Consider the following 24,743-nt stretch of genomic DNA (forward strand, 5'->3'; position numbering starts at 1 on the left):
GGCTGTGTTTCTCCCCCGCCCTGCCAGAAAGCCCGAAGCGCAGAGATATTTCTTCATTTCTTCTTCCACCTGCCGTTGGCTGCCCGAACGCAACTGCTCCAACTCGGCGGCACGCAGCCCCCCGCACGCTCCCGGCTCCCCTCTGGCAGGCGGGGGCTGCCGAGAGTGGATTTGGGGTGGTTTTTGTTTTTTTTTTCCTCTCCTCTGATAGATACTTGTGCAAACGCTTAAACGTTGCTAATTGTCGAAGCGTATTATCTTACAACCCTCGCTGGAGGAGGTAGGACCGCAGAGGGTCGTGCCCGACGCCCCTGTGCAAGTGCAGTGATGACTCTCTCGCGTAGCTGAAGTGCAGACCAGTTGGAATATGCTGCAGACAATTTACGAGAGTGAATCGTGTTTTTCCTCAGATGGGGTTTCTGGACGTGAACAGCTCTTGGCTCAGCAAAGAATGCACAGTATGATCAGCTCAGGTAAGAGACAGCTCCGTACCTCAGACTTCAGTGGCTGACTGGGAAAATACAGCCCAGCCCAACAAGAAAACACCCTTCCTTTAAAGAAGTGACTTTATTTTTTGTGAGCTATATGTGCGTTATTGTTAAATAATTATGGTAGTATGTTAGAGAGCAGCTGCTGCTTCTGCGAGGAGTTTGCCTCCTTCAGTCTGCTGCGTTCCAGCCAGAGCAAAATGCTCACAACCGAAATCGAGTTCGGGATTCCTTGTTTGTTTTGTTGCGTGGTTGCAAAATGGGGCTCGCGGTACAGGCGTATTCGCAGAGAGAGGCTTCCTTAGACAGACCTTGTCAGGAGGCTGCAGTCGGAGCCCCTCATGGGCAATTCTGGTCATACGTCTGTTGTAAACAGGATTTGGTCTTTCTGTGAGTTTCCTTTTCTCCAGTTTGCATACAAAGGGAGTTCAGTATTAATCCCTTTCTCTTTTCATTACAGTGTTACTTTAAAATGTCTTTAATATGCATGGCTTATTTTGTTACTTTAAAAGTATTTGTGAACCTGGTAATGCCTCACTGAGAGATAAATTGGGTGTGTTTTTTAATGAAGATATTTCAAAGCTGTTCTGAAACAACACTCGATGTTTCTTCATGTATTTGAAGCTACCCTTGTATTTTCTAGTTTCTTTGCTAGCTGTGTTTGAGACCTGCAAATGATGTACTGAGGATGAATTAAGTTGGAAGAATTGCTGCCATTCAGATAAAGTGTCAATTTCAGCTAAAAAAAGTCAAAATTGCACGGGTTTTTTGCCCATTCTCTCTTAAACTTTGTGAATTCCAGTTTTGTTTTTATTGGGCTGAAAACTCTGTCATTTGAGGCACAATGTTATCTGGTTTATATCTTTTTAATCCTAGGTTTCTGACTTTGTTTTTTGTAAAATTGGCTTTAATGAAGACCCATGTGCAGAATGTAGGGTGAATTGTTTACATGTACTTTAGTCTTAGTTTGCCCCTCTTTCTTTTTCTCTTCTTTTTCTCTTCTTTTTCTCTTTCTCTTCTTTTTCTCTTCTTTTTCTCTCTCAAACCTTGGCACTGCTTCTCAGTTTTTAAGATTAATTATGTGTGTAGACCACAGGTCTCTTCATGTATTCCTGTTTTGGTACACCTGTTGAGCCCATGTTTGTTTGTTTGTTTGTTAAAAATACCCACTGTTTCTTTTCCTGCTTTGCAGAAAAAGAACTTGAAGTTTTTCTTGTGTTTCTTTCATACAATTTTAGACCAGACTTCCAGTTTCAGATACGAAAATAAGTTGTGAGAGATTGTGTCAAATGGTAGTATCTTTCCTGTTAGAAAAGACTTAGATATGTCTTAATATGATGATTAGTGTTTTTCAATATAGAAAGCCAAGGCTACCTCATAATGATTATAGACTGAAGGAGGGAATGAGAGATTGAAAAGCTGTTATGTCCTGGTTCAAGAATTACTGTTTTTCTTTGGTTTTCCTGAACAGCTCAGCAGGTGTCCAGTGCTTTTGTATTGGTAAAAGAGATAAGACTGGCTGCTTCCCCTCCCTCCTTTTTTTTTTTTTTTTTTTTTAAATACTATGTCAAGTTCAAGTTAGCAGTACACAAGTGAAAATCTGGAGGTTTTTTAGCTCACTGTGCTACCTTGTAACTGCCAACTGATGTTGCTTGATTAATAGCAATTTTCTCATTTAAAACACAAGGAAGAGAGGTAATTTTCTGTAAGTTTATAGCTCTGCTTTTCTTTGCTGGAGACAAGAGTATCATGTAACAGTTGATTTTATCTGGTATTACATTAGGCCCATATAACATATACAATTTCCCCTGTAGTACCAAGTAGAATAGAGGGGGGGTTTAGACATAAAAAAACCCCCAAACAACAAAAAACCTTAGTCAAGAACATATCCAGGTAAAAGATATTTAAATCTATATTCTGTAGAACACAATATATTCCTCCTCAGTGTTTCTCTTGGCCTTTAAAATATATAACTACACTGCAAGTAGTTGACACTGTACATAGTCTGCAGTTTAATTCATGTCACATGAAACCAGAAAGCCTGGTGCTGCTGTTGATTACCTTCAGTTCCCTCGAGTTCAGGGTCTTGCGGGATGAGGCCTGGTAACTTTTCGGGTATTGTCTCCCTCTATGCTGCTTGTAGGGGAGAAAGAAATAGCTAGGGCGTGAAGATGGAATGGGCTCTAGTGTTTGGAGTAGCTAGAATCAGTCCTTTGAATTTTGCTTACGCAGTGTCCTTACTTTAAAGTTATGTTCACTTACATGTTTGTGACTTCTGCTCAGGTTGAAAAGTTGCACATGTTTAAGAGAAGAGCAGATCCCTGAGCATTTTACACTCTGCACCCTTGATATTCTTGAAGTCTTTGAAGCAAGCACAACTTAACACTCAATGGATTTTTAGGTTTGCTAGTTTCCAGATGCAATGGCCATGTATTATGCAACTCTGATTTTAAACTGGGCTGGTGTTCTCCCCAAAGAGGACAGATTCACTGGCCAGTGGATAGGTATTTGCAAAGCAAACCGTGTAAGGAAGTTCTGACAATAATAGCAGGCAGAAGAAATACGTGTCATGTGAAGCCATTCTTCTGGTATTCCCTCAATTACTGCTTTGCTTGTCTGTCTCCATCCCTGCTTGTAAGTCATACTATGAATGAGACGATCTGGATAGGTACCAATCAAAAGTCTAATTATGAATGGAGCAATCTAGATCGGCACTGACTCAAGAAGCTGTGTAATTTGCAGACACCTACACCTTACTGCAGAGAGCAGTTTCAGCTATCTTGAGAAGACTGAACTAGATTCTCCCATATGGTACTGTTGCTCTAAAATGCAGCGGTAAGTGCTGTGCATCTTTAAAAATTTAAGAAAATTATTCTCATATATTCTTATTTGATGCCATAAGGTTGGGGGTTTTTTTCATGTTTTAAAAAACAGATCTGGAGTCTAAAGCCTGTTACTTAGCTGGAATTACTATTTAACTATGCTGTTGCTTTTATTTTACCCCAAAAGTCTCAACTTTCATGTGTGTGCAATGCCACAGCGGACCCTAGCATTCAGCTGGCCTCTTATTTTACCACAATAAAAGTAATGAACTATAAGTCCTTGAAAAAAAGTGTTCGGTGCAGCACAGTCCATGGCAAGAACGCTCATTAAAATGTAGTCAATAAGTAACTAATGCAGGGTTGCATTACTCAAATAGACGTCAGTTTTGTGAAGGAGAAGAAAGAACCTACCCAGCCATGGTGTCTGTGTTTGTGGGACTTTAAGAAATAATGCTGAATTCATTAACTTCTGGTGATTTAATATATTGTGCTGTTTTCCCAAAGGGTAAAGTCGCTACGTTTCCTTTGCTTAGCTATATTTTGACACACAGGCTTTCACTGGCCTACCTAAATTCCACCTTGGCTTTTATCCGATAAGGCATCCTCTGCTTCCTGCCCAAAGCTGTTGTGTTGAAAAATCAAGAGTTCAAGGAGATCTTGAGCTTAAAGCTTTGGCTCGTCACCGAGTTGACAGGTGACCTGAGCAACTTACGCAATCCTGCTTACGTCGGCTAACCCTTCCGTGAAGTATGGAAAATGATACCTGTCAGGCTCAGGAATCTATAGAGCAAAACTATTCTAAAGGGAATATGATGATTCAGAATGATTAATTTGATTGACTTCATCTACCTACAGGCTTGCAAAACACCTGCAATTTCACAAATGTAGTAAGTGAATGTAGTCGCAGTATTTTATTCACTGCACCAGTCAGGAAATTCAAGCTGTGTCACTTGAATATAAATGACAGAATCAAATCTACACGCATCGTGTCGTGCGTGGGCTGACAGGTCCTCATGAGCTATCTTCCCTCAGTAAACCCCGATGTACGAAATTTATCTCTCGTGTTGCATCTGTCATGTGGCCGCGTGACCACCTGTACACGTTTGTACACATGCATTTATATTGCCTTTGGGGAAAATTCTTTGGTATTTGCTGTCCCATTTTTTTCTGCCCAAACAAAACTTTCACCTTCTCAACTGTTCCTGTGGAGAGATTACAGAAGGCAAATTAATTTAAAGGTTTGCTCTGATATTCATTAAAAACTTGACATATGTGGATATCTGAATCAGGTAGCGTGAACTTCTTTACAGATACAAAATGTTGCATATGTGGTATCTCAGGCAGTAACTCTTCAGAAGGAGTGAGAATAGATGTGCTGTGCTTTTGCTTTGTGTTTCTCTTCAGAGTAATGAAGAAAATTGAGTGTGAAAATTCAGTTCAGGGAAGTTCTGGATAATGGCCGGAGAGGCTTTTTTCAGTGGCTGTCATAAAGGCTAGGTAGAAAAAAATCTAGTGCTTCATGGTAGTAGCTGAACTATTTGAGTTAATTGTTGCAGAAGAGTAAGGCCTTAGCCTTAACAATTAATACAATGAGAAGAGATAAGCAACGCAGACCTGCAGGTCTTACGTAGTTAAAATCTCACTGGTTTTGAGTAGAGGCTCTGCCCAGTAATGTGTGCTGGACAAGACATTGGTTATGGATTCGGTTGAACGAAAACATGGAATTAAGCTGCTTTTTCTCTTTTACATTATTAAGACATTGAGTACAGACCAATGTTGCCAATTTCATGCATCCCCTAATGCTTGTAACATTGCTTTTTCTTTTCTTTTCTTTTTTTTTTTTTTTAATTTAAGACTCAGCTTCTGGAGCCATGTGATTACCTGACGGTCTTACTTTGTATTAGAAGATATATTTATAGATTGTGAGAAAAGCCTGGAATAAGAATTTCAGTCAAGATTGACAAGAATAGCAAGCTGCAAAAGCTGGAAAGTAAATAAAAAAGAACGTAGAACATAATTCTAAGACTTCTTTGAGCATCTTTCCTGATACCATTAAACACTGCATTTAATACAGAGGTTCACTAGTACTGGCACTAGGACACTAGCCCCCCTCTCTTTGGTGTGTTCAACTAAATCACTTTATTGGCAAAGAGCTTTTCACTTCAGCTGTTTATTATTTTAGCTGTTCAGTAAAACCCGTTGGTTTGTACTGCACTCACAAAGTTTCAGCCAGAGTCTTCCCTCCTGTAACGTTGTGTGTGGAATCCATTTACTTCATTAAGGTTTGCATTGTATATGCGCTTGTAACTCTCCTTATTACCAGAGCTTTGATCAGACCTGTGTTTCTGTTCCAGCTGCCCAGCCCCTTTCTTCTGCACAGCCTATGCAGAGAAAGCAAAAGCTGTGACAAAGCAGAATAGATACATAGATAGCCTGCAAACATTCCTGTGTATTCACGTGAATTTCAGGTTTTGGTGTAGGTGCTTGGGAACGTTTCAGGTGTCGTTGCATTTTAAACTTGCCCAGCCACTGTTGTGGATGGGTTTTGATATGGTGGGTACAATCCAAAATATTGTAGAGAAGCTAATTGGAAGATATTGTTGTTAAACACATGAAAATCTAAAATGCCCTGTTCTGTGGATCTCTTTAACAGGCTGGCTCCTCTGGGTCAGTTATTCTTAGCCTAGTTATTTTCATCTTATGGCATTACAGGTCTAAGATTAGCCTGTTAGGCGTTATCATGCCATCTGAGTTACCTCCTAATATAACTGTACACCGGAATGATTATTTATAGCCAGAGCATTCTGTCATTTTTGCTTTATTTCTGGTAGTTTAAATAAAGAAGAGCAACATTCAAGAAAAACCACGGATTCCTTCCTGCTGCCAAAACAACATGATAACTGCCTGCTGAGGGGCAGGGATATTTGTTCAAAATGTGTTCTAGAAGCAGATGCAAACATCCTCTCTATCTCCCCCATTCCTACTAAAACGAGGTACCTCAGGGTGCCACCGCTCCTGTCTCTTCTGGAGGAGGGAGAGAGGTGCCAGATCGATGCAGCAAACGACTGAGAAGACGGGGTTGTGGTGGTTGATGAGAACAAGGATATCCAGGTGCTATTTTAGGGGCCGGCACCATCAAGCTCCCTGTTCAGTGTGAACATGTCACATATGCACACGGCTCTTCCAAAATGGACCCCTCTAGTTTTGTTACATAAAGGTGATGTCTGCTGTTCGGTTAGCCTGCTAGGTGCTTTTCACAGATGTAGCAGGGAGCCTCAGCAAACTGACACATTTTAGGCAAACCATTCTTTATGGCTGCTTCACAACCATTTCTGCTCACCAGAGGAACTTGAATCCTAAAGCAGAGCTGGCATTCAGAAACACAGTGAGGCACATTCTCTTCCTAAGTAAGTTCACTGGGATCTTTGGGCTTGCATGCGTTTAACTAGGAGCAAGCTTTTAGTGGCAGTTTAGTAAAGTGCAGCAAAAGCAGTAAAGTGGCAGATCTTCAGCTGGACATCAGTGCAGCCTCTGACTGTAGTTGTTGCTCCAGCAGCTGGCAATTTATAAAGTAGTGAAATATTAATGGATTACAATTATCTAATGAACTCTAGCTTTTCTTGTTTACCTTTCTCCTCTAAAGAAATGTCTTTGTGCACATTCTGGGTGTAATCAGGGGATACCTGGTTTGTTCTACTTTAAAATGTTACCGCTGTAACAGGGCTTGCAGAATCAGTGGCGGCCTTTGCGTGGTTGAATGATGCAGTGCTGGTTTAACTCCCATTATATAATAAGCAGCTCGATTCTTCTTGTCAGGCTGGCAGTTCTGTGCATGACTGTAAAGGTACGTTGGCATTTAGTGTAATCTGAGCGTGGCCAGCACATCTGTTTTATTTGTTTTGTGTCTCCCGGTTGTAAACTCCTTCCAGCTTGTAGAGTATACAAACACAACGAGAGCTCCAAGAATTCAAGCCCTTTGTGGATGAATGTGCTTGAAATGCAGGATGCTTTATTCTAATGATAACACGTTCCTTCTAGTAATGAGACTGAGTATCATCAAAGGGAGACAAGAGAAGGAGCAGAATGAATTTTTTGAAAGTGAATCATGCTTTTACAATCAAAGACTATTGTTCTCTTTCATGGCCCCTGTGGTTGAAGGTATGCGTGCCACGGGGAGGAACCGCAGCTATTCAATTTCAGTGAAGTCTGGAATGGAATAATGAGGGAGCTTAATGTTAATTTAATAATTTCCCCCTATTGTTCTGTTCTCAATCCAAGTTTCCTTTTTCTTTCTTGGTGCCCAAGGCCACCACCTCGCTGATGTTGGGCAGTAACAGTATGAGAGGGAGTAGGGAAAACAGTCTGTTAGTGCTTCATCTTACGTAGAGATTCTCTGATGTTTGCTACTCCTGTTTACATTTAGTAAAATGATAGTGATGCCCTTCTGTTTACCTGTTCACAACTCCTTTTCTTGCAGAGACAGTAAGTTCTTAGTTCTCGTCATCTACTTGTTTGACCTCTAAGTTGACATCCCTATTGAAAACCATGTATTTTTCCTAAGCCTTGTGAAGTCTTTTTCCTATAGATACAGTAAAACTCCTGGACTGTTCAAGTTTTTGATATTCTAATTTGAATCTGACCTTGAAGTTCTAAAATACATAAAAGAATACACATATTACAGTATCATGAAGAAACATAAAATAAAATACCCAGATTTTTTGAGATTTCATGCTGACATGAATAGTGATGGAATTAGTATGAAGCGCAGAATGGTGTAAGAGATAGCAAAAGGAAATCATCAGTATGAGTCTTTATGTTAACATACCTACATTTATATGTAGATACATATTGTTAAAAGGACTGTATAGAAATTACTTAGATACCTCAAAATGCTTATCATCAAAATCCTTGCCCAGGAGCTGCTAAAATCTAGTGGGACCTCAATTCAGGAGAGCACTTTACCTTGGGAGTCCGGTAGCTGCTCCCCAGCCTGCGTCGTGCATATGCTCAAAGCTGTTCCAGGCTCCGAAGACAGATCCGCTCATTCCCACGCACACGTCAGAAAGTTGGCATCCTTTTATTTGCTGTCACTGTTTTTCCTACAGGATCTGTTTCAGAAGAAGAAGAAGAAGAAAAAAGTTTTACTGTGTTGTTTCTTTTAAGAATTGGCAATAGTTACCATAGAAGGAATTCCATAGGAAACCGTAAGTCTTACCTAGGTTTCTTCAAGTATGAGGGAAGGATGGCAGGAGGGAAAGAGGTTTGAAGAAAATATGAGAGCGCTTTGTAACTGGAGTAGTAGTGCAGAGATGAGCTATACAAACACTTCCTATGTTAAAATGGTGTTGTGAGGGAGGGTGAGGAAGGCACTGGAGATGCAAGAGAACTATGTGGGAGGTGGAAACCAGCGGAGTTTGGAGTGCAGTTCTAACTGTCCGTGAACAGAGGAAAAAATATAGGTGAAAACAGTTATGAAAACAATCAACTTCCCCTGAGATGAGAGAAGTTTCTGGCAAAAAAACCCTCCAAAGCCATGATGAAGAATTCATGGGGAAGTAGGACTATCTTAGAATCGACAAGAGTTGTTAAAAAGAACTTAGGACTGTGTTACTCTTGTAATCACACAGTAAGCTAGTATTCAGGGATTTCTTTCTCCATTGTACAGACTGTTTTTCTGGGGGTTTTTTGTCTGAGAATGAGTAATTTGTTTGGGAGAGGGAGGGGTGTAGGAAACAGTCTGTTTATGCACCAACTACAAATTCTGCTGCATCTCACCACCCCGAACTCCCCCGCCAAATGTAGCTCAGCTTTCCTGGAGAACCCGCAGAGCAATCTCACCAGAGCTTTGCCATAAATTCCCGTCACTGTGCCATCTGCACCATCCCTATCTTGCCTTTCCTGCTTGACCTAGTAGGCAGTTTTCTGAGCTCTGTGCTTATTTTCTGGGTTTTTTGTTTGTTTTTTTTTTTTCCTCTTGTGCTGGTGCATACAGGGTGATCATGGGGGCAGCTGGAGAACTTGCTAGGGAAGGAAGGGAAATTAAAAATGACAACATCAAAGGGCTATAGGCAAAGAAATAAAGAAGGAATGCTAATGCAGCAAAATTAAGTAATGATGGTGCTATGTATGATTAAGGATGCTAATACTGACACAGCTATTTTGTTTAAAAAATAAATGGTTAGAAATGGAAATATTTAGAAGAAATTGTCCTTGGGCTAAAATTCTCAAACCTCATCTAAGAGTGAATGCCTCTCTCTGGGCACTGGTCATGCATATGTGCTTGTCACTGGTATGAATATACAGTTATAGAAGATGTATATGCATAGACTTCTCACCAATCTTACTCTGTCCCCCCTCACTGAGGACATTTTGGTATGGCTATATTAAAACCTGTCAAAAATTTTAGGAACTCTGGGTTTCACAGGTTAGTTCAGGTAAGCTCGAATGAGTGCCTAAGGCAAAGTGGTTTTCCTCCTGCAGGCCTGGCAGCCCACAGGAGGTGGACGTGCATCCCATAAACCTCCCCGTCTGTCTGCCTCATCTGCAGATATCCAGAGGTCTGTGGCAGCACGCATTTATTCCCAAAGACCTCAGGGATTCATTCTTAAGGACTTGTTTTTGTTATTCACTCTAGGGAATACTATTGCTAGGTCTGTTCTGGCAGTGACTAGGAGCTCCAGGTGCAGGAATAGGCTTTAGTGTTCTGCAGATTCAGAAAGATGTGCGTGAGTGTAGAAATCTGGACTATTCCTTTCTTCATTTTCCTCTTTTTTTAAATTTATTTTTTAATTTTTCTTATCTGTGAATGCTACGTGTGTGGTCATACAGATGTAAGGCCTCAGTACACAGGGGTGAGGGAGGTCTGTAGAGACGGCAGCTGGGGTTGCTGGGAAGGAAGAGCTGGGGTCCCATCCTCTCCCGGGACCTGGGCTCTTACCCCTCTCCTGAACAGCCTCACCCCTTGTACCAACACAGGTATTCACGTCTCCGTTGGGACTGATGGAATGAACAGCCACCCTTGGTTGAAACGTCCCCCCCCGGCTCCCTGTGCCACCGCAGGTGTGTGCTGCGGTGTGGGGAAGGAGGGCGTCGTCCCGGGGGTTGGAGGGCCCACGGGTGGGGAAGGGACAACCGTTTCTCTCAATTTCAGCTATGGCATAGGGTGGCCTCAAATACATGTCAAACTGCTGCCTGGGAAATCTTTCGTGTCTGGAGAATACACCCCTTGCTCCTCTCAACATTTAAAGGACAGAGCCTAAAATTTCACACCCAATTAGCACCTTGTTAAACTCCAGTTAACTACATAGCACTTTACTGTTTAGTAGGTTTTATGCTAGTACTGTCCCTATGAAGCTGTCAATAATTACCTTTCATCATCCACAGGGCATATTTCATCTGTTAGTGTGAAAGGAAAATAACAACATACTGGAAGCAGTAGCCACCTGCACCTCTGAACCGTATCGGTCCTGGTGCAGTGCCACGTGAAGAATCTGCGCCGTGAAAGCCTTCATGGCTCTTGCATTCAGTTTCTGCTTCATTCTTTTTTGAATCTTTGTGGAGAAAATGTTTCGTCAGACTTTCTCACACTATAATCCCTCCTGTCCTCCTTTGTTTTTGTAAGCTAAGAGTGCTCCGGTATGCCCTTATCCTTCCTAGACAGCCTGGAAATCAGTAGAATTGAAGTTACTGGAGGAAGATTTGGTTTCATGTGATGGTGTGCCCTAATGGCTACCTAGGTAGTTGTATCAAATACTTACCTTTGTAAACCAAAACCGTAACATAACTCTGACTGATGCTGACATGCTAGCAAATGCAGGTCAAAAGGACCATATAGTTGTCACGGTTGCTGCTGTTCATTTCTTACCGAGTGCCGTTTCAAGCTGAAGACACAGTTTGACTCTCGTGGCTGGCACCGGGCCGTGCTGAGCCGGGTGACACGAAGTGCAGACGTTTTTTGGGTCAGAACCCTTCCAAACGCCTGTGTTCTCTACAGTAACACCCTAAGCAGAAGATGCCAGATCTGACTAGAGAGATTTTCATTGCTGTTCCTTTGCTGTGAAAGTCTGTACATCTGAACTGGGGACAGACACAGACTGTGTCCCCAGTGGGACAGAATGGAAAACCAGAAGCATTAGTAAAATTTATGTAGGAAATAACGAGTTGTGTCCAGCTGTCAGGACTTGGTATTTGACTAATTGTCCAAACCCCCAGTAGAGAGAAGAAAACTCAGCTTTCTCCTTAGGTAACATGTTCAGATGTTTGAACTTCATGACTATGAATGCAATTATAAAGTCTACCTGGAAAACAGTAGTTGCTTTCTGCAAAAGAGAAAGGCTGTATAGATTAATCTCACATTTCTGCACTAAATCTACTTTGTTGTTATATAACCCGTACTTGTACTCCCCAGAAGGCCCGTAGTTATGCAAATAATTCTCATTTATATATGGTTTTCTTCTTCCAATATAGATGGATGGATGCTTAGGTGGATATAAATAGTATGTGTTCCATGCAAAAAAACCTGTAGTAGTGCAAATGAAAATCAGACTCTGTACTTATGGAAGTCTTTCCAAGCTCTTAATCATCTTAAATCCAATTAGCCTTTTCCTGTTTCTGACATGGCTCCCTTTGAGATAGGATAACTGAACTGGAATATTCCTGATGACAAAGCCTCGTTGATGAATGTGAAGACTTACTTTTATCCTGCTTTCTGTACTGAAAACAGGAGTTTTAATTTTTGAATCTTGCTGTACATTGACCACATGTTGTCACTGAGCTGTCTGCAATGACAGCCATCTGGTTTTGAGGTTATATTAAGGTTAATGAAGCCCGGTAAGGTATATTCCCCTTATTCCTCCCGATAGAAATTACCGTGCACATACAAAAAATGAGTGAACTCTTTTATTTTTTTTCCCAATCACAAAGCTTTATGAGGACCTCTGGCATTCCTCAGAGCCTTCCATGAAATATCCTGAAGAGATTTGTTTCATCTGTGGTTTTAACCCAATCAATCTTTTCGCCATTATTCTTCTTTCCAGACCTCTATTAAAATAGCAATTACTGTTGCCTCGCTGCACTATCAACCTTTTCTAAAATTCAAAAAGAGTATTTATTTCCCTGCTGCTTTTTATCTTTAAAACTGTTTCTGATCAATGATAGAGTTCTTGTAACTTCACGTAAAGGCCAGAGCAGGACACGAACTCCAGTGAGGCACCTTGTGAAGGATATTTTGCAAGTCCAGATAAGTCTGTGGACCAGATCCTTAACTGGTACCAAGTGTCACAGCCTCACTGAAATCCAGACCCCTTTTTAGTCACCATTTTGTTAACCCTTTGAAAGGATTTGTTATGCTTTTTTGTCTCAAAATATTCATGCAATTATAATTCAAAGCTCATAACTGCATCCTACGAAGTCAGGTTGCATTAAACTTGATTTGTTTCGTAAATGTCGAATTTAAACAAAAATTGGCTCAGTTGTGGCTGTTAACAGAGGATATAGTTTCTGAGAGAACATATGGGGAAAGAATATCTCCCTGCCTTTTTTCTTTTAAAATTACATACATGGCTCTCATTTGGCTAAAATAATTTTTCCTACATCTTTTGTAAGATTAATCTGTAAGCTCAGACAAAACATTAGAAATTTTTTAAATTCGAAACAACTTAAAAAAATATCAGGAGATTAAAGCAATTATGATAGTTTATGCATTTCAACCTTGAATAGTGTGTTCATAATTGTAGTGATATAAACAGATCATATTTAAAATGAACAAAGTATTTTTGCTTCACCACTCATTTGCAATACTGGCTGTAATCGTGGTCCAAAGAGTTTAAAATGAAAAGAAAATATAAAGATTACAAATCTGATATAAATACTAGGGGATAAAACATACGAAGAGGGATTAAGGGAGCTATATTTATAGTCTATAACAGAGAGAGCTCGAGGGACATGGGCACAAGCTATAAATAACTTCAAGGTAACAATATAAATGAAGGAAGGGAATTATTTGTTCTCAAAAGATGGTGAAGCATGGAATAATAGCCTGAAGCAAAGAAAAGAAAAGTTTAGGTTAGATGTTAGAACTTTTTTCTAGCAGTAAGAGCTGTGGAGAGTAGAGACATAAATAACTAAGGTAGGAGGCTGAAGCAGTACCTAAAGCACCAACTACAGCTATTTGGCTGCAAATTAAATTACTGGTAGATGGAGTCATGTTACAAAATTCATAGGGCTAGACTTAGTGACACACTTTTTTTTTTTTTTTTACTTTCTTACCTGTTATGTGTTTATATTGCCCACATTTCATGGTGTGCTTTAATTTCTCATGAAGACCACAAAGATACAACATTCCTTCTAAGATTATTGTGCAGTTTTAACCAGATTAAGGGTAAAAAATATCAATTATAATCTCACTTAGTAGTGGGATTATAAAGTCGTATTATTTCAATCAAAGCGGTGGAATCTCCTGCTATTATTTGTTCTGGCGAGACGGAAGAAGTCCTCTATTCTCGTCAGTCCCTGGGTGAGATGGTGGCTTTTGAACACTGTAACCTTAGGTTACTGGTGAGGAAAATAGCTTGTGTGAATCGTACATGGTGATGTCATAACACTGGCCGATCGCGGGGTACTGCTGACTTCACTAGAATGAAAGGACTTATGTAGGTTGGGTGCTGGCCTGCTTCAAAGTGAGCCCCGGTACAGCCATGACAGAAGGCAAAGGGTGGAGAAAGGGCACGAAACCTGGAACAAATTGGAGTGTTGTAACCATCCCATTGCCCCCTGCCATAGACCTCTCAGAACATGGTTCTAGTCTAGGTCATGGCTTTGCTTTGTTCTTCCTTTAGTTCAGTGTCTGGGGGAGCTTCCTAACACTGGAAATTTTATTTTGCAATTTAAATTTTTTACAGAAAATGCTTTCATTGTAACCCAGCTAAGAGAGGTCATGTCACACCATGCCCTCGGGAGCAACAGAGAAGGTTTGGAAGACCAGAGTTCTTTCAAGGTGGTGTCAAATATGTTTAAGACTCTGTGTGTGTGAGAAAGGGAGAAATCAATTGAGTAAAGGTGAAAAACTGCGCAGATATATTTGGACACCTACAAACGACATACCACTTGGTCATTCAGCAGATGCGTGACTTTTTGCAGGCTTTTTATATGTCATGAAAGCAATACGACAAAAATGTTGCAGTATGACAGTGCAAATGTTGTGGTATTAAATTAATATGGCAACTGATTTTGTCTTTGCTTGTCTATCATGTAATCCATTGGGTAATAATAGTTTTAAGGGACTTTTGGCTTTAGTTGTTAACTAATATAGAAGTGTTCGGCTTGCATAGTTTCCAGAAGTATGTGTATTTGTACAAGGAGAGGGATACAATTTCTGCTTATTTCTGCCCAAGATTTCATGCTCAGTAGCTTTATACGCTTGAGCTGTTAGCACCATCAGACGTCTCTGCTGCTGTTAAATCAGGCAGGGTTTGCTCTTGAATTAGAGGCTTTGGGGCACACCTGAACCTGAGATTTTTAACCAGTAGTGGATTGGATCCACTGTATTGTAGCTCAGAACATAGACATTTAATCTCTCAGGCATTTAGTTAATACTTAGCTCTTTTCCCTGTCTTTCCTCTGTACCTCTTAGCTGTTAATTTTCTCAGCTTTCAAAAATCTCTGTCTTAATAAGATAGTTGATAATATTATTTCATGTGGATAGTAGACAAAAAATTAAAATCCAGTATGGCAGAGGACAGCAGTGGTAGGAATTTGATTTTATACTCACTGCCTCTTTTTGTCACCCCTTCTTGGCCACACTCAAAACCACGTTTCCTCTTCAGCCAGATGGCAACCCTGGAAGAACAAGTTCTTCTCACTCAATGGCCACTCTTTGAAAGACAGAGTGCCCCAAGTGCAAGGCGGCTCTGGTGGTATGGTCATGTTAGGTGGACTGGATACCTCTGGTCCTCCTGGATTTGAGGTGTATTTTTAAGAGAGTGCGGGTTGTAGCCTTGGAAATCAGCAGTAGTAGCCTGTTGTCTCTCTCTGCAGAGCAGGCACCGGCTACCTCCTGGAGTAATTTGCCTCATTTCACTCCACAGTCTTCAGATCTTACATGTTGGTGTCCAAATACTGATAATTTTTGAGGTACTGATAATGTCACTTACATGAAACAAATGGACTTTGGGAAAGCTCCAGTCTTAAAGAGATTAGACTGCTCAGAAATGAGACATCTGGTTTAATTTATGAAAGCTTTAATATAGAGCCGTGTGTTTGCAACCTGTATAAAGCATAGTATTTTTTATTTTTTCTTTCTTCACAGGGCTTGCCATGATCTTTTCCTCTGTCACCTGTGAGTTTGTTTTCCTCTAAGCTGGGGAGGTTGTGTCTCATGTGCCATAAAAGGCATTTCTCATGGGTTTCTTTTTAGGGATGATCCATACAATATACGGCAGAGCTTGCTGATGCTTCTTCTTGGAATTCCCTGAATTGCACTGCTTTTACACTGGCAGAAAAACTGAAGGGTGTTGGGACATCACCGCTACACAGTGGTCCTTGTACACACAAATGTACTCTTCCCGTCACGAAGGGAATAAGGTGAAAGTGTTTATAATCTGCCTGGCTTGGGATTCTTTGGCCTGAAAGATGTCTTATGTGTGTGAAGTTTGTTTATATTAGTTATGAGGCCCCCATGCATTAAAGGAATGAAGAACCTTGGGGCATGCTGAAAATTAAAATTGACTAAATTTAATTAAGAAAAATAACTGTTATTTCCCAAGATTATTAAGATGGCACTTGCATGTTTACTTTGACTTTTTAGATCAAAGAATAAAAAAAGCAATCTGCAGCCTACCAGTTTTCCAATGAGTGAAAATGGCACTATGGTGAAAAGTCTAGGTATTTGGCATGCATAGTGGCACATTTCACTATTTAATGCTTGTTATATTTTGAATGAGCTGTCCATAAATACTTTAATATATTTTTCTGCCAAGAGGCATCTGTCTTGTACTGTAAAAGTCCTTATCACTTCATTTATTTCACTTGCTTGACTGACAGCATCCTTGTTTCATATCGACCTTTCCCAAAGTTAAAGAAGAGCAAGTCAACTTTTTTCTTATTTTTTATTTCTATTGGCATTTTTCCCTTGTTCTTTCTCATTTCATGCAAAGCTATGGATTTAATCATAACACCTTTGGAATGCTTGATTTTTCCCTTGGTGTGGTGAAACCTGTCCTTGTGAGGGGAGAAAGCACTAAATAAAAAAAATTCAAAGACTTTAGAAAATAATTTATAGTTTTAAAAAAAAATTGCATTTTGTCTATGCAGATTTTAGCATTCATTCAAATTACATGGATAATGTATGACAAAATAGGAACAGCTCCAGTTATACTGATAACAGGCACTTTCTCAGTGTTCCTTAGGATGTGTTTGCTTACTTGATAAAATATATAGAAAAACTGTCTGTCTAGAAGGTTTTCTGTCCACTTCATGTTGTGACTTGGTCTCCTAAAGAATGCAAAACTTTGATCAGTTTTTCACAGTGATATGAACAGATATCCCACATGCCAAAATCTAAAAATTTATTGTGGTTCTAAAATTAATGATCTTAATTTACGTCTGATGTCAGCTGGTAAAGTCTGGGATTAAATTGCCATTTTTTTTCAATCGCTTGTCTTTATATATGGAAAAATATTCAGAAAAAGTTACCGTCTGATTTGAAATTTCGTTTGCTTGTACTTAGGCCAAAAGCAAATGCTGTGCATGCGTGAAGGCTTACATGCTTTCACAGACTTGAAAAGGGAAGCATGAAATTAAGTATTGTTCTTACTTATTATAGAATGGACAAAATCACGTGCTGACCTTCTTCAGTCTTTCAGGAAATATTTTATCTTTAGAACAGAGGCCCCAGGTCTGCCGTGCACAGCTGAGCCTGAAGCCTCTGCAAAACTACATATTTTAACGCATTTCTTCTGGCACCTGTGCCTACACTGCCGTTGTTGTTGCTTGAGAAGTGAGAAAATTATATAGGCGGTTAGGCTATGCTGAGCTCCCTACTGCTGAAGCTACTTTGCTGTAAGTAAGCAGAGAAGTAAATGAAAGCTGTTGTCCCAGTTTTATTACTGCAGTGTGATCACACCGTGGGTAAGAGCCTCAGGATGTGCACAGAGGTCATTGTGAGGAAAGAGCCATAGCTTATTCATTTTTCTAAGACTGGAAATAAATTCTCGATAAATCAAGTTACAGATAGAAAAATGTGTTATGCCTATTTAGCACTGTATGGACTGTCTTCTGCAAGCTGTTGAATATTCTGGTGCTGATCCAAGAAGGCAAGTACCCTGTGTTTAAAGCCTCTGATGTTGAGAGATCCATGAATTCTTCATCAATCTGAAATGGTATGCGTTATACCTGGACATCACTCCATAAGTCTATTATACAGAAAACCGTTTGTTGACAGATTCTGAGAACATCAGGTTAAGAAAAAGTTCTTTATGTTTAAAGAGTTAGGCGAAATTAAAAGACTGTATAATCATTTTTTATTATTACTTTCTATGAATGATTACAATTTTTATGGTAAAATGATGAAGTCCTAGACTTTCTGCTGTCTAGTAAATGTCACCAGATCTTTGACTCAGCAGATTGAAAAGTTTTGTGTCATAAGTATTTAAGACTTCAAATTAAGGAGGACTTAGCATTGCTAACTTGGTTGGGTGTTCATCGTCATCTTAAACTTGATTGTAGCCTTTGAAAGTGCTTTTTTAAAATGTGTTATCCTTAAAGCAGCGGCAAATGTTTTGAAGAAGTACCTTTGGTGGGAGGGGAAATGAATTTCTGGTTTCATGCTTACAAAGAACTTGGTGACATTATTTGAGTGTTTAGGAAACAACAGGACTCACAAGTTTAGAAGAGGTCTTACGTTGGATAGATAGTTGCCTGGAATTGTTATACCCGAGCTTTTCAACGGGCATGGGAAAATGCATTTTAGGGTAGCAAGGTGGAATGATTATCAAATCCCATAAGCGATATGTTACCCTTTATTTTTAACCATCTGTTAACAGGAAAGGACTAGTAGGTCCTTCCTTTCATTGCCAGTAACTGTTTCATTCTTACCGTTCAGCTTATCAGTGTATTGGTTTTTCTTACCTGTTAAAGCCACATTTTTTGTGCCAGATTAGAACAGAATCGTCATCGTAGCAGTGGTCAAAAATGGTGAGGCTTACTTGTAAACAAGTTTATCTTTGAGATTTTCAGACTAGGGTGATGTGCTACTAACAGTTATGGTTTAGAAGGAAATGACACTAGATATTTGTGAGGCTAGTGAAGGTGCCATTCAGCTGTCTGCTAAAATGTGACTTTTTTTTCCCCCCTCTGTTATTTTTGGCCAAAACACTTCAACCATTTTTGAGAAAGGAGGTAGACAAAAATAAACTATTCTGTCCTTGAAAAGTTCCGTCAGTCTGCCTTATTCTGGAGCACAAAACTCTGGTGCTTTTAGTCCTTTAGATCAGGAACTTGGCATGTGATATTTGTGGCTGAAAGGCGACTTTTCACTTTCACTGTACACGTCTATTTTTGTTGGCCAGATTTAAATCACAGATCAAGTTTTACTGTTGTGTTGTTGATAATGCGTCAAGGTATTCTGTTTGCAGTTAGCATGTTGTAATCTCTTTAGCAGTCTTGTTTTTCAAGGCAGGGCAGCTGAAAGCAGCCCTGGTGCAATTCCAGGTGCCTGAATTGAAGGCAGGAGCCTGTTGTATCCTTAACTGTCTTGCAAACCCCTCCCCCTCCATCACCAAGGGTGGAAAGGAGTAGACTTTGATGAAAGGCCGGTTGGAAACTGGAAGCGTAATGGAAAAGAAGGGGGAAAAAGAAAACTGAATGGGGAGGAAACCGACTGGTTGGCCAAGGAGACTGGGTCTGGTTGAGGACTGCTGAGAAGCTGGGGCATGTTGGAAAGGATGGGACTGGGTGAATGACAGGAGCCAGGGGCAGCTTGGATGGAAGTGGCAAACCATGGATAAAGAAGCTGAGAAGGGACAAAAGTGCGAGAAGTCTGTAGGAATAGGAACTGCATAATCGCATCACGTTTTCTTCCTACAGGACTTCTGCCTTATCTATCTCCAGAGTGGATGAAAGATGAAGATGTTTCTATAACTTCAATGCTCCATGCCTGGCTGCCGGCATTAACAACTTCACCCTGTTTGTACCCTAGTCGGTGGGCAAAATTTACTCATTTCTTCATGAGCTCACCTTTGGCAACTTTCCTAAATATTAAAATATTCACACAACACCTTTTGTGAAATGTGGGAGCCGGTTGTTGCTGTGTTATGGATGGCAACTAAAGCATAGAGCATCTAAGATACCAACATACCAAATATCTACAAATTCATGGTGCCCTCATTAAACAGAGAAGGGCTTGAGGTTTCAGCATGCTTTCTTTACATAGTACTGTTATTTAAGGCAGAATTTGGGGGGTTAATGTTGCAGTCTGAATAGAGTTCTATTAAAATAGTCAGTTAATATAAAGATATTTAACTCATCTTATTCATCTTTAAAAAGCCAAACATTTTTGTGAGGCAAAAGATGATTTATCTTTATCCAGAGTGAAGTGAGCTTCACTACAGGCAAGGAATAATTAACTGATCTTTCTGCTCTGCTTTGTGAAAACATTATATATGATTTCTCGGGGTGATAACATTTTCTTCCAACATAACACTGGTTTGGATTTTGCTAAAGCCTGTTTAGGTAAGAATTGTTGAGAGTGAGTGACTGGTACAAAAATAACTGCATAATATAATATTTTCAAGAAATGCTGTCAGTTCTTGTGAACTATCTTTAGTGGTTCTTTGTTTCCAGTGGCTTTTTTATAACATGCAAGCTGTTACTTTGCTGACTCACTGTTATGATCTCAGAAAAATACTGGAAGCAAATGTATCCCTCTGTATCCATTATCATGTTCTCCATTATTTTAGATTAGCTTTGGATATATTTTCAAAATGCCTATGGATATTTTACCTTTGAATCCATAATTAGCTGACAGTAGCAATGAAACCACCTAAAAAGGGTTCTTCAAGCTTCTGAAGATTGCAAAATTGGGAACTGGGGGTATGTCAGAATTAAGCTACTTGTGCAGGTGGTTATAAATCATACACTTGTTCTAGGGAACCCCTAGAGCTTGTATAAAGGAGAGAAAGCATTTGCTATGCTATGCAGTTTGAGCAACGCTTTGCACTTTGATTACAATGACCCCAGGCTTATTATTCCAAACCTGTTACCTCAGGATAACAAAAGCTGTCCTTTCCAGTGGTTTTGGGGTCACCACCGACTCTCTAAATCTTTCTACAAGAACATGGGAATTACAGAATTCCAGTCTGTCAGTGGCACTTCTTGGTGGCTTCTTAAGTTAGGACAAGAAGGAAAAGCAGCAGCTTAAGTATAGTATCTTGCTAGCTGACTCCAATAGCTGCCTGGGCAGAGCTCTAATGAACAGGATAACGCTGAAGCGGAATGGATGAGGAAGGGAGGAACAGAGGAGGAAGCTGTAATGTTTCTTCTGGGAGTCTTTGGGGAAAACTTCCACACAGTCATGAGGAAATGATTTACTGTCAGCCTCTCTCCGGTTAATCAACTTGGTTTTCAATGTAAGCCTGATTGTGTTCGTAACCATACGTGGTTCATGTCACTCATAGTCAAGAAAACTGAGAAACAGTGGTTCACTATGTGTGCAGGTCCAACAGGTAGGAGGATTTTTTTCTTCTTTAGTAAATTAATTGGCAGTTGCCTGCATTATAAAGATGTAGATGCTGTTTGTACATCTGAGTTAGAATCCCTGATCAATGGAAGTTGGACCCTCTTGAAATCTTCCTCTGATGCTCTGCAGTCACTTAGAGCGAGGCAGAGTGGAGGAACTTGGAGTGTTTCAGTGCTCCTCCCGAACGCCAAGCTGACACCTCGCTGTGCATCTCTCCCTGAGTGCTGTGGCAAGATCAGGCTTTCTCACAGCCAAAACATTGGGTACATTTAGTCTTGCATGTATAAATGTTAATGTGTTAAGGAGGGGTAAGGATAGAGAAGTGCATCCTCATTTTGCTTAGCTGTTCCTTTTTAAATACTTCTGCTCTGTCTCCTTAGCTTCTGTCTAGGAAGCAGAACTCATCGCCTTCAGCAATTGTCATCTCATGCAGAACATCGAAGCTTTGGGCTTATACAGGGCTTACCTAGAGCCAGGAATGTACTCATTTGAACGGGCTTGAGTGAGTGGAAACTCAGTGAAGTGTTTCGTATTGGTGGTGCTCGGATCAGGGATGACAAATCCATTTGCTTTATAGCCACAGTTTCTCTGTTGTGGTCACTGTTCGGAGCTGCTTTGCTTTCTGAATTAAAATGAGCCATGCAGTGAAGTTACCAAGTTAAATTCACCCCTCTAAATTCTCTGCTCACCTACTAAAAGCGTTAACCAAAGGCAGTGAAAGTGAGGCCTCTGATTAACCAAGTATATGATGTGCTGATACGGGAAGAGCCTTGGGTCACCATTTGCGCTTGCTTGCACTTAAAACGTTTGCATTGACACAGGGATTCCTGTAACGGGAGTGACATGAGAATGACTATTCCACATAACAAGCTTGAAATCAATGTAATATGCAAGTCTACATCTAACTTAAGCACACAAATAAGCAGTTTTGCAGGCCATATACTAAAGTGTCTTTCTGACACTTGGACTGTCTTTTGCAGGATATCTTATAGCCTCACATAGGTCAGCTTCATTTAGGGAGCATGCTACTCTTTTGAAGTAAAGCTATCATACTGATAGAGATCCTTTTTTGTAAGCTGGAGCTGGAATCATTCATGACTTGGGGAATGCATTCGTACCTTTATACCCCATCTCATTAGATTTTACAGTTTTCATTTTTGTAAGTCCCTGATTTTTGTAGTTTTAAAGAAAGGATTTCGAAAGTCAATTTGTGACATGAACTACGGTCATGATCCCTTACAATACCTACAGCTTCTGAGCTGCAAAGGGAGGGTGAGTGATATGGAGAGAAGGAAGCCAAATTTCTTATTTTCCTCCCTTTCGTGTTCAGGTAACTGCTAATAGGGATGTAATCTAGTTATTAGTTTATAAAGCTTTAGGAATATGCAACTATTTAGTAATAGTAATAATAACAATATTAATTACCACAAAAGTAATAGTAATAGAAGTAATAATAAATTCAGACTATGTTGCTTCTCCCAGTGGTAATAAGCCGCAGGTTTGAGAGCTAGATAGAAAAACAGGAGAAGAGCATTGTTAGATTCTCACTGGGAAGAGCAGTATTTTATTCCCAGAGCAGTAAGCAGTTCTGTTAACATCAGTTCCTTTTTGTTTACATGTTGGTACATGATGCAGAATGGAAAGGGAGCATGAAAGATATTAAAGGTTAAAAGATAAAACAAATGTTGGGAGACAAGTTTCATTAGTGGGGAAAAATGACAAAGGGGAAGTGGAGAGAAAGAAACACTGCAGAAAGTCGTGTGGTGTAGGTGGAGGTAACTGGTTAATGCTATAAGCAACCTCAGGCTCTTTTGAGGAGAGTGAGAAGACATTAAAGAAAAGCAGGAATGATATTCTATCGAATTACAAACAGCAAACTGGCAAAAAAGAGTTAATTAAGTTATATCCTGGTGATAGAAAAATCAAATGTGAGATGACATTTTAGCTGTGAGCTCCACTTTAGGCTGCTGAAAAGTAGTAGAGTACTAACCATGTTCTATTTTTTCCACAGCCTCAAGAAAACCTCATGGCTGCAGTGTCGCTGCTAATTTGCTTTTACATTTCATCACACGTTAGTTTTGTGAAGTTCATTGTGTGTCTTCTCATCTTCTCAAAGCTTTTGTTAGATTTTTTTTTTTTTTTTGCATTTTAAAGGTAGGCAGTTGTGAAGGATGATTGAACGTTCTTTATACTGTTAGTATAACAGCTTGCATCATGATTAAGTGTCTTAGAATTAAGAGTAAATAGTCTGCCTCCGCAGTATTAATTCTATAACCTACTGGAATTTTACTGAAACAAATGCTGCTAACAAAGCTGAAGAGCTGAATCGAAACACATGCTCTGAGCTTGCTGTTAGGTAGTTTGAGGGCATATCTCTGCTGTTACATTATCTCTTCTCTTTCATTTGGGTACAGGATTGTTATCCTTATTCATTTAAAAATGAATGAGAGAGAGAAGGAAGTGGCCACACTAAGCCTATATTGTTTCTACAAGGGTAGCTTATAAACAGATTATCAAAACAAACATTTGTGCCACTCTTCATTCCACAAATAGAGAGCTATCTGATAGTCGTCAGCATGGTGCATCTCGTAGAGAACTTGAATTCAATACCAGTGTTAGGCTTTATGTAAGAAGATAGCCTATAAAACTGGAGCCCTGCTTGCTGTGTCGACATGTCTGGAGCTCAGAATAAAATTGAGTTTCCTGCTTTAGCTGTAGCTTGGTCTTAAAATAACCTGAAGAAATTATAGTTCTGATTACAGAGAAAGTGAAGGACTTAGAACATTCTCCTAATAAAGCCACGGAATGACACAAGGCTTAGTCATCTGTAGTCTGTCTGTAATGGGCATTTCAGAGAGGGAAACAAGGCTTTGAAATTGGATAATTTGATTTGCAATCAGGCCTAATTATTTTAAGAACACAGAAAACCTTTGTTTTTGGCAAAAATAATCAACTGGAATCCAATTAGAGGAGAACAAGCCATTTTAAATATAATGGATGCCACACAGCATCCATAGGAAAACTGATGTCTTGAGGGAGAGAGCTATGTTTGAAATGGACTCCACCTCTCATTTTTCTTATTGCCTTTTCTGAAATAAACAATTGTGCTCAAAGGACACATCACCCTAAAGGATAAATAAAATGCTTGTGACTGAAAGTACATTCAAAACCAATGCATGACAGACAGTAATTTAAAAGTCCTAGGGAAGTCTTTCTGCCATCTTTTGAGTGTTATGTAACTCTACAGTGGCAGAAAACACTTCAGAAAAGTAATAACACCAGAAGAAAACATGTCCATCCTCTTAAAAAAATGTAGATTTGAGAGCACCACTAGTGAACTGAAAAACAGTGTATGATTCAGAATTAACACCGTTTGGGTTAGCTAATGTTATTAAAGGTCCTTCAGCTCTTCTCTGGGGTTTCTTTTTTGCATAATATAAGTTTGGTAAATCATTATAAATTACTAGTGATATTTAAAGGCTTTGTCGTTTAGAATATTGAGCTTGTAAATGAGTGTGTGTCATATGGAGAAGTAAGACAATGAACTGGTCAATTGATACTATTCTCTTCATTATTCACCATGTGAGAAAGCCAATACTACTTTGTGCCTATATAAGAGTCAGAGAATATCCAGAGCAAGCCTAAAAGTTTGTCGCCTATATAGTTTTGCTGGAGGGGGGCCAAAGACATACTGTCTTATTT

The 24,743-nt window shown here is 39.8% G+C and overlaps 1 protein-coding gene across 3 annotated transcripts in view; it reads left to right on the forward strand.

Moving 5' to 3' along the window:
- Positions 1–367: 367 nt before the first annotated feature.
- Positions 368–24,743, forward strand: part of HDAC9 (histone deacetylase 9) — a 276,738-nt gene continuing 252,362 nt past the window's right edge. For all 3 annotated transcript variants that reach the window (XM_086468227.1, XM_086468228.1, XM_086468233.1), the window contains exon 1: positions 368–473. In XM_086468227.1, the coding sequence (XP_086324353.1) occupies positions 368–473 (106 nt within the window). The remainder of the gene's footprint in view (positions 474–24,743) is intronic.

The sequence above is a fragment of the Leptosomus discolor genome, chromosome 7, assembly GCF_034619465.1.
Source record: "Leptosomus discolor isolate bLepDis1 chromosome 7, bLepDis1.hap2, whole genome shotgun sequence".
Lineage (NCBI taxonomy): Eukaryota > Metazoa > Chordata > Aves > Leptosomiformes > Leptosomidae > Leptosomus > Leptosomus discolor.